At 44.0% G+C, this 14,469-nt stretch overlaps 1 protein-coding gene and 1 long non-coding RNA gene across 2 annotated transcripts; both read right to left on the reverse strand.

Annotated features, from left to right (window-relative positions):
* Positions 1-455: 455 nt before the first annotated feature.
* On the reverse strand, positions 456-3,964 carry LOC110522183 (hairy/enhancer-of-split related with YRPW motif protein 2). The gene is made up of 5 exons (XM_021600348.3): positions 3,631-3,964; positions 3,179-3,257; positions 2,891-2,974; positions 2,653-2,734; positions 456-2,133 (listed from the first exon to the last, which is right to left on the reverse strand). Exons 1-5 carry the CDS (start codon positions 3,711-3,713, stop codon positions 1,460-1,462), a joined length of 1,002 nt encoding a protein of 333 aa, XP_021456023.1. The 5' UTR covers positions 3,714-3,964; the 3' UTR covers positions 456-1,459.
* Positions 3,965-7,385: 3,421 nt separating this feature from the next.
* Positions 7,386-14,000, reverse strand: LOC110522184 (uncharacterized). The gene is made up of 2 exons (XR_005051469.2): positions 13,710-14,000; positions 7,386-11,427 (listed from the first exon to the last, which is right to left on the reverse strand). It is a non-coding gene; the product is annotated as an uncharacterized LOC110522184 (long non-coding RNA).
* Positions 14,001-14,469: the final 469 nt, after the last annotated feature.

Raw genomic sequence — 14,469 nt, forward strand, 5'->3', positions numbered from 1 at the left:
CTAACCCATGCAATCAACTAGAGGTGCAGTCTAAAAGTGACACAACAGACACATAAGGATATATTTTAAAACGTCAAGGTCTATATGTCCCTGTAGTAGATATAATTACAGAATAGGGTGAGTTTTTGATGGGAAAGGCTAGAGACATTTTGGTGACTGATTTACAACTCTGTGTATAGGCTACCAGACAGTGCCAGACGGTGCCAGTTATGCAATTATACTTATGTGTGTCTCTCTTAGGGAGTTTTGTTTTGTCTCAAAAACAAATAACAGGAAAGATGAATATTTTCCCTCACCAAAAGACTGAACATATACTTTGTGGTCTTCAATTTGTGACTTGTAAAAAAAAAAAAGAAGCTTTTAATATGGTACTATAGTATTGGCAGTGGCACACACACTGGTTCCATTGATCTGTGGTGAAACAAAGAAGAATATACTCGTGAGTGGCCAAATATTTAACAAAATGTTTAATCAGTGACATCCATAGAGGGCTGTTTGCAAAGAAACGGTTATATAAAAATACAAGTTATACTAGTATCATTCAACTCCAGTTGGAACTGGGATGTGATGTGTTGTTTTTGTACATTCTAAACAAAAAAGCTCCTGTCGTGTTTCCAGCAGCAAATTGAAGTGCATCATACCAAACATGTCTTCCTCCATCTTCAATATAGCTTCTAGTTCATCTAATATTCACACATATTTACAAACTTGTTAGTTCATGGATTTGAGTAGATACACACTACATTGATTCATGTGTTGACTTATTATATCCAAAACCTGTGGTTCTTCCTCCAATGTCCTTCATCTGATTGATTGGAGCAACTCCAAACTAAAGACACTGCTGTGTGATTGTTAATCACACTATTTTCCACCAAGAGTGGAGATCGAAGCAAAACAAAACTTCTGCTGGATTTCGTTTCCATTTCTCAAATTCTGAAAATATTGCCCATAACAACGTGAATTAAACAGCCAATGTTGGGGAAACACGTGCTCTAAAGCAATAGTGACAGTGAAAGAAAATTATGAAAACAAATTGACACTGAAGAGGGAGAAATGGAGTCTAGAGATGTCTAATTTGAGTGCTGTTCTTTAATAAAAAATAAAACATTAGTACATTTTAAGTGGATCTAATTATTCTCTCTCTCTCTCTCTCTCTCTCTCTCTCTCTCTCTCTCTCTCTCTCTCTCTCTCTCTCTGTCTCTCTCTCTCTCTCTCTCTCTCTCTCTCTCTCTCTCTCTCTCTCTCTCTCTCTCTCTCTCTCTCTCTCTCTCTCTCTGTCTCTCTCTCTCTCTCTCCCCCTCCCATGAGAGAGCTTGCATGCATGTGCTCTGAATTTGCACACAGCCAGAAATGAAATAAGCTGGTGGAATAAAAGTCCATGGACACAAAAAAGCCATAGTTAATAAAACAATATTGGTCCTTTATCTGTATGGTGTGGATGGCCTCCAAAGTCAAACACTTAAAAGGCTCCCACTTCTGTTCCCCAAGGTCTGTATGGTTTGCTGCTGCCCTCTCGGTCTCTGCTCTGCTGTGAAGTGGATGTGGTGGAAATGGAGGGGCACACAGCTGAAGCTACCATAGACGCTGTGCTGCTCACACTGTGAGGTGTGAAGATGGGGAATCCTCCGGGAAAGGACAGGGGGAAAGTCTGGGCCGCGGCAGCAGCGGCCGCCGCGTGAACGGTTGCCGAGAGCGACAGGAGGGAGGTGGAGAGTGGGGGGACGCAGGGTGCCACGCTGCCATTAGAGGGCGCCCTGTGAGAAGAGTCAGTGTGGGCGAAGGTGGCTGTTAGTAGGGCCGAGCCGCGCTGGGGCACCTCCACAGACAGTCTGCTGGTGGCGCTGTCTGAGGAGGGCAGTCCACTCTGTTGGAGGAAGGCGGTGGGGAGGGGGTGGAAGGCTGCGGCCCAGTGGTGAGGGGGGAGCACCTGCTGGTGGTGTGCCATGGATGAGGTCATGGCAGCTGCCTCCCTCTGAGACGCGCAGGTGCTGAGGTGGGAGACCAGGCGCACGCGCAGGGGGTCAATGCTGTCTAATCCCTCCACAGAGCTCAGGTACCTGGCTACCTCCGTCAGACACTCCCTGAAGCCCACGCTCATGAAGTCCATAGCCAGGGAATGGGCATCAAAATACCCTAGAGAGACAAACAGACAGAGGAGTGACAGTGAAAATATGAATGCCAAGCAACTATAAATACTGCTGGTCCCTCTAACGAGCTGTAATGTAGCCAGCAGCTGCTGATGGGATTGAAGACTAAATGGTGTGGGATGGATACACACTGGTCCCCTAGGCTGACCATTAGGGCTCCGGCTGTGCCTCCAGGCATAAGCTTAACAGTCTGGGATTGTGCTGGGATGATTGTATGTTTGTTTTGTCTCCCCAGTGCACCCGTTTTTACACTCACTGGAAACTCCAAACAAACCACCAACAGGGCAGCCTGTGAATGCAGCCTCCTCTCCTCCCACGGATTTATGAAAGCAAACACAATGCAGGGTCAAGTGCTCCTTTTGTCCCAGCATCGCTTTCCCACGAGTTCAACCCTGCCATTAGCATTGATTTCCACTCCTTTAATCTTGTCAAAGGGGTTTGCTTGCAAGGATTTCACTACACAGTATGGCAGAGAGCAGTTAGAAGCAGCCAATGAACTCCTTACCTTTACCGCCAGTGGTCTGCAGCATCTTTAGGTGATCCACTGTCATCTGCAATATTTCTGCTTTCTCTAATTTGGCAGAACCCTGCAAGGAGCAACAGGATGTATGAAGCTTAAAACTCTCCGAACTTTTGACGAATAAAAGACAGACAAAATGACCTTATCTGTTATTGTTTTGATGAAAATGAAACTTTTGTGTAAGTTCCATTTAGAAATCAGAGCGGATATAATTTAAACTCACTTGTTTTTCAAATGCAGTTGGAACAAGTCGACGTAACTCTGATAAACTATTATTGATTCGATCTCTCCGTCTCTTCTCGATGATCTGGGATAGACAATTATATTATTGCATACTTATAAATATAAATATAACAATTCAAGGCCTAATAATAATACTAATAATAATGTTAACAATAACGTGACAATAATGAAATACATCTTTAAATAATAAGTAATAAATAATACAGTAATGAATAATAAGCAATACATAATAACAATGATGGTAATAAACTACTCAATAAATAATTACCCCTCTTCGTTTTTTTCTTGCCATAACTTGGGTTGTTGTTGTTGGGGAGCCACATCTAATAAATGATCCATTGCTGTGCCTGTATGGGACAAACATAATCGATATGTTTTTCTCAAAATAATATTTTTATTTTGCGAATGAGCAATTATCCAAACCACACAGTTTACTGTGTGTAATTTATACATAAAACACTCATGTAGCCTGCACTGATCAAGCAAGAGTCTCCTATATATTCAAAATACATTGGAGAGAATTCTCCAAAATTGCCTGGATGTGTTCCGAACCATATATCAAGGTGAGAATTTGCACTTGTCACCTGAAGGTTGACACCAGAATAAAACGTTTTCGCTTTTGCTAAACTTTTCTCAACTTAAAGTTTCATCAACGTTTCCCATGTGGCGCACACGCGGAAAATGTGACTAATCTAACCCAAATCATTTTTATGAACTTACCCAGAATAATTATTCTCACTGCCGACATCAATAGTTTCATCCATGTCGCTGTCAGAAGTACTGTCATCACAAGGCCTTTTCATGGTGATGGCGAGAATATGTCTTTACTAACGTCTCAGTGGATCGGTGCGCGGCCAGGTAGACTGATGACTGGTGCCTTATACAATTCCCTCTGTACAGCTTTCCCACGAACCGTTGGAGCCTCATTCACTGATGCAGGGCAGCGTAGCCGCCTACGTCCTGCTTGGGAACACCCACAGTAGAAAAAACACGCCCCGAGCCACTGAGCAATGACGAGAGAGAAGTTTGTGCCGCGGCGCTGGACCAAGTTCCCTAGATAATTGGCTATGCCCAGTTTTAGTCGGCCTAGTGTTTAAAACACCCGCAGGCTGCGAAAAGCGTGAGAAGCTGTTTACAGCAACGCGTACTGTGACAAAACATACACAGGACATAGCGCACTGTGTCAACGATAAAAGAACATATATGTATGGCAGGGAATAATAAATTAGGCTACAGTAGCAAAACCGTTAGATGAACTTGAAAAAACGAAGCAAAAATAGTGAATGAGAGAAACGTGTAATTCGTCTAAAAAAAGATAACAATAAAGACAAAATATAATATTCATAAATATGTTAATTTTGATGAAATCCTTCATCTTCAGTGAGAAATGATTTCCTCTGAGAAACTACTCCCACCTCTCCCCACCTGAAACCTATTCACCATGACCATGTCATTTCCCAGTTATAGGCCTATATGGAAAGATATAGTGATATACTATGGAATAATGTGTTGAATAGTTTCCCAAAATAACCAGAATAAATGTATTTTCATAATTGACCACATTATTCTATGAACATGGCTGACAAAGGGGTGGTGTGTTTGAGAGAAGTTAGATAATCATAGGAAAGTTTTAAATGGTGAAACTGAACATCCAGACCATCAGCAATCCTAATCTGCCCCCAAGGAGTGAAAGGAAGGAATGTCTATCTGTCTGTAGTGTGTATGACATCATGGACTTGCATGGAGAATGTCAAGAGTCTACACCTGGTCTTGAACTGAAATTGTCTACTCAACATCAAGGACTATAAAAAGAGTCGATTGAGACATGGAGGAGCCAAGAACATCTCATGTGAGCTTTGGGGAAAGAGATTTTCACGCATCTGAATCATCTGTTCAGAGATATGCCACTATGGCTGTGTTTACACAGGCAGCCCAATTCTGATCTTTTTTTCCCCCACTAATTGGTCTCATGACCAATCACATAAGATCTTTTCACATCAGAACTTTTTCAGAGTTGATCTGATTGGTCAAAAGACCAATTAGTGAGAGAAAAAAATCTATGCCTAAATCTATGTCTATGCCTAAGCCTATGGCCCAAAGCAGAGATGCAACAGATAGGGAGTGCTGTTTGGAACTGAATAAAATACATTGGGATGAAGATCAAATAAAACACAATTTGAACAAAATTATTACATTGTAAATATAATTGAGGACACACACACAAACACACACACGCACACACACACACACACACACACACACACACACACACACACACACAATGAATTGGGTCCCCTGCCAGTTGGATGCTCCAGCTGTAGTTAGTTTCCTGGGTTAAACAGTGAAGACAGCGCATTGTTTGGTGCACAACCCCCCCCGTCCCGTCATGTGCCTAACCCCTGGTGGTGGGTAGCACAGACTCCCAGGCAGCCTGCCAGTGTGATGACTCGTTCCCACAACTCACCGCACTGCAGTGAAACCCAATCGTCGTGTGAGATGCAGCCAGGAACACAGGCTGGGCTGGTGTGACAGGGAGGTTACCGCTAGCCAAGCTTCGCCCCCCCCCCCCCCCCCCCACTGCCGACACTGCTGCTCTTATCCCTATTCTTCACATTGTTTGTGTTTGTTGTTTGCCCAATTGAACCCACATGATCTAAAAGCTTATAAATGCACCACTTCCATAATGGACCTGGGCAACTTTTGACCTTTCACACGTTCATTTATTTTTCACAACTTTGTTTCAACAAAGAGGTGGTCTCTTTGGTGGGATCTTTAGTGAACAGGTTGTTTTTATTTCTGTTTGTGAAATACATTAATAAATAACTTCAACTTAAGTCAAACCACACTACTAGAGGGAAAGTACTGTATCTTAGTAAAATAGTACAAAAACTGAGCACTCAAAATTATAAAAAAAAATGTTTTCCTTATTTCTTCATATTTTGTCTCTTTCTATCGCCATCAGTGATTCAAATGCTACAGTGGATTTGCACTGTGACCATGGTGTCCACACTCTTTACCTCTTCTCCCTTCCTCCTGGGTCTGAGAGGCTGGTCTCTTCTCCCCCAGCTCACTCATCCACACCCACCTTCCGCTGAAGATAGGCCAATTGACCTGTCAGCACCCTCTCATAGCCCAGTGCCCTGCACAAGCTCTCTCAGGTGTGACACAGGGAATAGAGGAGTAATTAAAACATGTGCTGTAGTCCCTACTGGGACTTTCCCTACCAATCCCTCCCATGATGAGAGTTATCCGTACAAGGGATTTCAAACCAGTGTGTTACTGGAAATGTATTCCTTTAACATGTTTAATGACTAGTTGTAATCAAACCCACCATATTTATCTAAGGATATCTATAACATTAGAAGGTCACAAAGACCCTTGCAGATGATTTCAAAGGCAGTTTCGATATTATAATTTGCAACACAGGTGGCAAAGTATTAGACAATTCATTTCACGTGTCCTCCAGATCCTCCAAAACAGGGTAAATTGTTGATCATTTACTTTGCCAAAAGGGGGATAAAACTTCCATCTCCCCCACCTTAATCTGTTTGTTTTCACGTTACATCCTTGGGAGATAGAAAACAAGAGCCACTGATTAAAACCCAGGTTATGACTTGAAAACATTAGTTGAAATATGTCTGCCATCGTCGAGTCTCCTTGACGGTGTCTTGAAACAGTATGTCTGGTGTCACCTCTTAGAATAGTCTGAGCATGAGGCTGGTCCAGCCTTGGGCGACTTGCGCAAAGGCATAATGTACTGTGTGTGTGCATGTGCGTGTGCGTTTGTGAGAGGGAGAGACTATGTGTTTGTGTGTGAAAGAGAGAGTGTGTGTGTGTGTGTGTGTGGAGACTGTGTGTACATGTGTGTGTCAGTGTGTGAGAGAGAGTGTGTGCATACAGTATGTGTGTGTGCGTTAGTGTGTGTGTGTGTGTTTTTTTGTCCTCCATTCCCATGCAGGAAGTAGAATTCTCGTCGTCCCAAACATACTTGCTCCATCCTCCACCCTGCCCCATGCTCCAGCCCCTGCCCTGTGCCATGCGATGGGGCCCCGGTCCCGGCCCGGTGTGCCATGGTATCAGTGGTTCCCAAGGCTGCCCAGCCTGGGAAAGGCTGTGTGGAGTCGTTCCAAAATCAGCATTACATGCATTATTGTTCTTACCCTCCCAGAGTCCCCAGCACACAATGAAAACAACAGCCACAATATCAAGCCCTCCTCCTAACACAAGGCTGCCCCTTAGTCACCTGCGAGCTGCCTTCTTCAAACAAAGTTAACTGCTTCATGGTAACAGACGCCGTTACCCGGGGCCTCCACTTCCTGCGCTCTCTTTTCTTGGGCTTAGACAAGGACGGCCCCTCTCGCCACTCCCAATATGAGTGAAAAACAAGTGGATTTCTTACAGAATGTGCAATAGGCTACAGACCTTGGATCTACTGAGTAAATCCATGACGTATTAAGGGAATTTAGAGCTGTGCCTGTATCATTACTTTATTATTATATATTTTTGTATTTAAACTTTATTTAACTAGGCAAGTCAGTTAAGAACAAATTCTTATTTACAATGACGGCCTAGCAAAAGGCAAAAGGCCTTGGAGGCTGGGATTAAAAATAAAAATAAATACAAGACAAAACACACCACGACAAGAGAGTAACACAACACTACATAAAGAGAGACCTAAGACAGCAATATTGCATGGCAGCAACACAACACAGCATGGTAGCAACACAACATGACAACAACATAGTAGCAACACAACATGGCAGCACAACATGGTAGCAGTGCAAAACAGGGTACAAACATTGTTGGGCATATAGATTCAGCCCAATAAATTGTCTACTAATATTTAAAGGATTTTATTCTGGGTGTTTAGAACAGTCTGAGACCAATAAATGAATCCGTCACATTTCAAATCAAAACATTAGTGTATATCATTACAACAGGTTTGCTAAAACAACAATCCAGTCCTATCCAAATAATACAGACTCTTCCTTATTGTTGTCTAATTTGTCAGAGACAAACGGCCCTCTGTTTATTTTCCCTGAGAGTGGGAACGAGCAGTCACTGTGACAATGCCCTGGGCGGGCGGACTCCAAACCTCTTGACTCCAGAGTCATATTATAGGCCCATTATTAGTGTTTAAGGTCACAGAGAGACAAGCAAGTGCATCCTATATCAGGAAGCGCTGTGCGTCTCAGGAGTGAAATAGTTGGCTTTTAGCTGGAGCGGCGGCCGTGAGTCGGATATCCTGGGAAGCGAGAACATGGCAGACGGGGTCCAGGCGTCGTACAGGCCAACGCTGGAACAAAACGGCACAGAATAATAGGTCCCTTCCTGCCATTCACCCTGTCACGCTGCTGTATTTCTGTCAGGCCTTTTAAAAAGCAACACGTCTGGAGTTCCCCCTCGCAGGCACACGCTCAGAGACTCTGTCCAGCAGCCCACAAATCATCCCCCATTCTAGATTGACATCTCCTTGTCCAGATAAGGTGTGTCCGGAATGCATACCCAGAGAAGTCTAATGCTTGAGGACGGGTACATTCACTTATCTGGTGTTATAATGTTTTTTAGCAGTGAGAGATTTTTGACATCCTGGTGGAAGAAGTGGTATAGAACATATTTATAGACATATTACAGACAGGTTGCTCCACTCCACTGTTTCTATTTCCTGTCTAGTGACCTGAGTTTCCTGTCGGGATACATGCTTTAGGAAGTATTGGGTCTCCCTACTATGTCTCCAGACCCCATTGTCCATTTCACCTTTGAATTGTAGTGGCATCCCTTGCAAAAATTAAACATTTACGATGTTCTTTCAAACTTAAAAAAAAAAATCAGTTAAACAACTGATTGTTGTTTTTACCACTAAAAGAAGGGAAGGAACAACAAATTGATGATTTCTGATCACATAACCTACGACCAGTCCCACTATGCTGTTCAATGATCCTGGTAAAGGTTGCCCAATGGGGATGCACACACACACACACACACACACACACACACACACACACACACACACACACACACACACACACACACACACACACACACACACACACACACACACACACACACACACACACACACACACACACACACACACACACACACACACACACACACACACACACACACACACACACTGGAGGGACTCCCGTGGTAAATGTGTAAAACCAATTATGGCTGGAAGTCATCAGCCACACATAAAATGACCTGACCACTGTGAAATTGCGGCAGGATACAGCAGTTGTCTGGCAAAAAGATACACTTTTACCTGTGGCTTCAGCCAATGAAACTACCTTCCCAATAGTATTCTAGTCTACTACTGTGGTTCACAGGAGAAAATGAACCAAGAAACCAGTAAGAGTAACAGATACTGCCCCCCTCCAAAAAAACACACAGGTGCATACTTTGCTTACACTTTGTTTGATCTTCAGAAAGTCAAAAATAACCACGACTGTTGGTGCAGAATATATTAGCTAACTTTTGTTATGCAAGAGGTATAACACAGGCATCCTAGTGAAAACACTGTCTGTGTTCAGGGTCTCCAGACAATCGCCTGACTTCTCCCCTCCAGCGCCCAGTCCCAGCCCTAGACAGACCATCTCTCCTTGGGGTGGGTCTGGGCCCTCTTGACCTGGCCCTGAGGAGCCACAAGGCTGTCCAGGAAGGAGCTCTCAGCCAGACGATATCAGGGCAAGACCTGCTAGAGCCACAACACTGATATAGCCGGTCACTGGCTCCTGATAAACAATGCTAAATATTGTTGTTATGGGCTGTGTCCCCAATGTTCTATCACTGTCTTTTCTTCCACTTTGAAGGATGCCTGTGAAATTACAATAAGCTAGTGTTCACACACTGGCGAGTGCTGCGGGTTTGTGATGAGTGATAAGGATGGGCATTGATGTGTCAAAAATAAAAAAAGTTTTATTGTCAAATTCACCGGATAGGTGCAGTGAAAAATGATGTTTTACAGGTTCAGCCATAGTAGTACGGCACCCTGGAGCAAATTAGGGTTAAGTGCCTTGCTCAAGGGCACATTAACAGATTTTTCACCTTGTCGGCTTGGGTATTCTAACCAGCAACCTTTCAGTTACTGGCCCAACGCTCAGAGGTCTGAAAATTTTAACCAAAAACATAAAACTTTGTATTGACTGCAAACACACCTGAATACTTTCAGTTGTCTTTTACAAATGTTTCATGAAACATAAAACAAGAATATGATAAATATTATAAGAAGCAATAACAGTTTCCATATGACAGCAAAAAATCTAGAAGTCTAGCTGCATCATGGGAATGGCCATCTATTTCAGGCCAGACTTGAGATGAACTCTATTCTAATTCAAGATTAGTTTTTCACGGTCCCCCATCACTTTGGGAAGACCCTACAGCCTACCTTATCTTCTTTGGGATCAGTGTTCTGTCCACGGGACCGTTGAGCTAACGTAGGCTAATGCAATTAGCATGAGGTTGTAAGTAACAAGAACATTTCCCAGGACATAGACATATCTGATATTGTCAGAAAGCTTAAATTCTTGTTAATCTAACTGCACTGTCCAATTTACAGTAGCTATTAGTGTGAAAGAATACCATGCTATTTGAGAGTGCACAATTTTGAACATGAAAAGTTGTTAATAAACAAATTAGGCACATTTGGGCAGTCTGATACAACATTTTGAACATAAATGCAATGGTTCATTGGAGCAGTCTAAAACTTTGCACATACACTGCTGCCATCTAGTGGCCAAAACCTAAATTGCACCTGGGCTGGAATAATACATTATGGCCTTTCTCTTGCATTTCAAAGATGATGGTACAAAAAAAATACAAAAGAAAGGTTGGTTTTCTCTTTGTATTGTCTTCTACCAGATCTATTGTGTTATATTCTCCTACATTCCTTTCACATTTCCACAAACCTCAAAGTGTTTCCTTTCAAATGGTACCAAAAATATGCATATCCTTGCTTCCTTGCCTGAGCTACAGGCAGTTAGATTTGGGTATATCATTTTTTTTAAAGGGGCGGATCCTTATTATCAGAGATAGGAGCTGAAAAACATTACTACCATACATGCTTGACCCCTGCCCCTCCTCTCTGGTTCTCTGTTCCCTGGCAGTCCGGTCCAATCTACCCCAACCACTGTGGCTAATCTCTGGGAGAATGTGACAATAGAGGGGTCAGCTCCCTTATCGGGGCACGTGGGGGCGGCTGGGGGGTGGCCGGGTGCTCGCAAGCCCCGATCACCCACACGTCCAGCGGTTCTTCACACACTCAGCGCGGGAAACACTGGGAGGGGCAGCTGTGGCTGTAGAGGCCCAGGCTTGGAAAATACCTGTCATCAACGGGCCTGTGAATCACCCAGAAGAATCTAAGGCTGTTCACACTGACCACCACAGAGAGACGCAGGGAGAGGAAGAGGTGTCCATGACGTCTCCCAGATAGCCACTGCTCTTTCCCAATGGGCTGGCAAATAGATATCTCGTGCCTGGACTAGGAGGATGTATCACCCTGTATGAGAAAAGTACCTGGAAATTAAAGGAAAGAAAAACAATGATTTAAGGTTTAACTACTTTGACGTCAAGGCCATTTTTGATTATTCAAAAGTCTTTAAAGTTGCTTTAAAAGAGGACTTAGTTCTGTTTTATCATTTAAAAGACCCTAACCCCAGAGCAACACTCACGCAATAATGGCTTGATTGTAGATAGCATGAATGATTTATCTGTTCATTTGTTCCTGTTGAACGTATTGACCAGCAATGCTTACCTCATAAAAGGATATGGGACCAGAAGATTAGTGGCCCCATGGAATAATCTATTTACATGATCTCAGTGAAACTTGGGCAGTGAATGGACCTGGAAGTGGCTGCCCATTGTTAGACTGGGCAACAGGATAAGCTGACAAATCTATGAGGCATAATGGCACACTCTATTCTTCTTATTGACTAAACATCTGTGCAGGGTTAACTGGTAGAGAGAAGTCCATGGGACCCAAGCTGGCTGCACAGAGGTGTGCTGCAGCCCTGTGTGCCTCCGGCGCCAAGCCAATGGCCGTCGCTGCCATTGTTCGTAACCACGCTCTTTGTTTTCCTGTCGTGGATCTGGTTGCTGGTCTTGGTTCAGGTCCACTGATGAAGACGAAGCCACTGCCCCTCCTCTCTCCCAGACTGTAACCTGACCGGGCCTGACTGCCAAGGGGACAGAGTAAATAACGGGCGGTGACAGAGTGCTGGCACACCACACAGAGGGGCCTCAGTGTGCTCCGAGTCCAGGCCAGGCTCAAGCCAAGGCCTGTAGGGAACGGGCCGTGTAGGGTTAAGAGAAGGTCCTCTCTTCACCGGCACTATGGGACCACTCTACTGACCTGGCTGAGAAAAGACTAGAGGCTATCAGCACTCAGCTCTCACTTAGACAGATATTAGCACCGATAATGATAATGTGATCTAATGTACCAACAAGTACAAAAGGGTAGTGTTCAGTTTTTTTTGGTGGCTATTTACCCTCAATTAAACCCTTTCCCTCAAAGATGAGAGTCCAGTAGGGTGGAATGGGGGGGGGGCTTAGTCAAGGTTGTCATATCTACCCACTGCAGTTTGAGATGAATGACAATGGAGGGGAACGGAAGCCGACTCTTGACACGTTTCATGGCTTCTGCACTTCTCAGAACAAGACTGTTTATACTGGGCCCAGAGTGGATGCTTCCACACATTCATGACCTCATATCCTGCATCACATTCAGCTAGTTCTCCTTCACACTTCTTCTTTCTCACCTAGCCTCCTGTTGTGGCTCTGGTTTTGTCTCTGTTTGGAGGCTGTAGTCAAAATGGCTGGTATAATGGTAAAACTGGGCCCCTTCTTGGTTTCAAGCAAAGATCTGGTCCAAAAAGCAGATAATACGTTTTTCCTCTCACAACTTGCCCCTTTGAGATGGAAATTAGGGCTGGTTTCGTGAGAGCCAGTAGTGTTGGCAGAGCAGGTGCCAGTAGCCACCACACACACACCGCCCACACAGCCTGTGCATGGCTTTAATGTTTTAAGATCAGGGGCCCTTGACCAAAAGTACCATTTGAAGTAACACTAGAAAATAAGTGTTTGATGTATGAAACAACACTCCTCTCATCTGAAATGCCACTTTTATGTCCCAGCCTACTTATTTGTTCTCCCAATGGACTTTGGTGTTATTGCTGTTTCTCATTTTCTGTGCACAAAGCAAGAGAACCTACTTACTGGATCAGGCCCTAAAAAATGACAAAAGGAACCTCTTTTACATTGGCAATGTTGAGAAGTGTGGGAGAAAAATGTCTGAACATGAGGTTACAGACACTTGTTGGTCATTTGATAATTGCTGTGTATTTCCTGTCCTACTTGTTCATGTCACACGGGTCAGACACAGACCAAACGGATTGGTTTGTGCTACTGGAAGACAAACTGTGTGAGAAAGTACAATTGTAGAAGAAACATTGGGGAATTTGTACAAAGATGAGATTTAACATGTGTGTTCAGTTGACCTTTTCAATACTCAACTGCAAACCCAATATGAACAAATTAACATCCCTGAGTGTCAAATAACTCTACAGTAACACTACACTCAGTTTTGGGATTGTCACCATGATATGTGTGTAGTGTGTTGTGTGTGTGTTTATTGTGTGTGCCAATCATGACCAAGACTAATATTTCCTGACCCTCAGCGGAGGTCTGAGAGAGAGGACAATGCTCCTGGGGAGAGGAGGGGTCATGCGTGAGTGCGACCTGGATGTGGTAGTGGGGCTCTAGGGTGGAGGTCACAACTCCGGGTCTTTGAAGTGGCTCACCTGGGTCTGCGCCGCACACTCTGACGCCTCTCCTCCTGCCTGTAACCGGGGACAACCTGCCACGCACCGCCACCCACAGGAAACATGGCCTCCCCAGGAGGTGGTCAGGGCAGGGGTCACACAGACCTAACACAGGACACACATAAACACATCCTCTAAGCTGTGACATTTTTATGTCACTGGGAATACTTGTGGGTTACTGGATATTATGCGCTCTGTAACCTTTTTTTATGACTCATTCTTCAAATTGCACTCAGGGTACACCACGGAGCCTGCAGTTGATGTCAGACACTGGAGATGGGTAAAAATGAAATAAGTAAGAGAACATAAATTCAAGTTTGGTTATTGTTTTTATGGGACCAATATGTGGTATCACATTTTAAGGTATGACCCAGATGCAGACAGCGTTGAAGAAACAACAGTTTATTCTTTAAACAGGGGCAGGCAAACGACAGGTCAAGGCATGCAGGGGTCAATAATACAGAGAGGGTGTAAGACACCGGAACAGCAGGCGGACTCAGGGTCAGGTCAGGCAGAGGTCGGTAATCCAGAGTAGTGGGGCAAAGGTACAGGACGGCAGGCAAGCAGGAATGGTCAAAACCGGGAAACTAGAAAACAGGCACTAAAGCACAGACAGGAGCAAGGGAAAAAAGCTGGTAGGTATGAACGAACAAAACGAACTGACATACAAACGGAGAACACAGGTATAAACACACAAGGGTTAACGTGGAAGATGGGCAACACCTGGAGGGGGTGGAGA

The sequence above is a fragment of the Oncorhynchus mykiss genome, chromosome 4, assembly GCF_057628025.1.
Source record: "Oncorhynchus mykiss isolate SJ-2025 chromosome 4, ASM5762802v1, whole genome shotgun sequence".
Lineage (NCBI taxonomy): Eukaryota > Metazoa > Chordata > Actinopteri > Salmoniformes > Salmonidae > Oncorhynchus > Oncorhynchus mykiss.

Bases quoted from the DNA above. Each gene is read 5' to 3' on its own strand.
- LOC110522183 (XM_021600348.3), bottom strand. From the start codon at position 3,713: ATGAAAAGGCCTTGTGATGACAGTACTTCTGACAGCGACATGGATGAA. The intron at 2,735-2,890 runs GTGAGTTTAAAT...TGCTCCTTGCAG, and splicing joins CAACTGCATTTGAAAAACAA to GGTTCTGCCAAATTAGAGAA. The intron at 2,134-2,652 runs GTAAGGAGTTCA...TTGTCTCTCTAG, and splicing joins GCAGACCACTGGCGGTAAAG to GGTATTTTGATGCCCATTCC.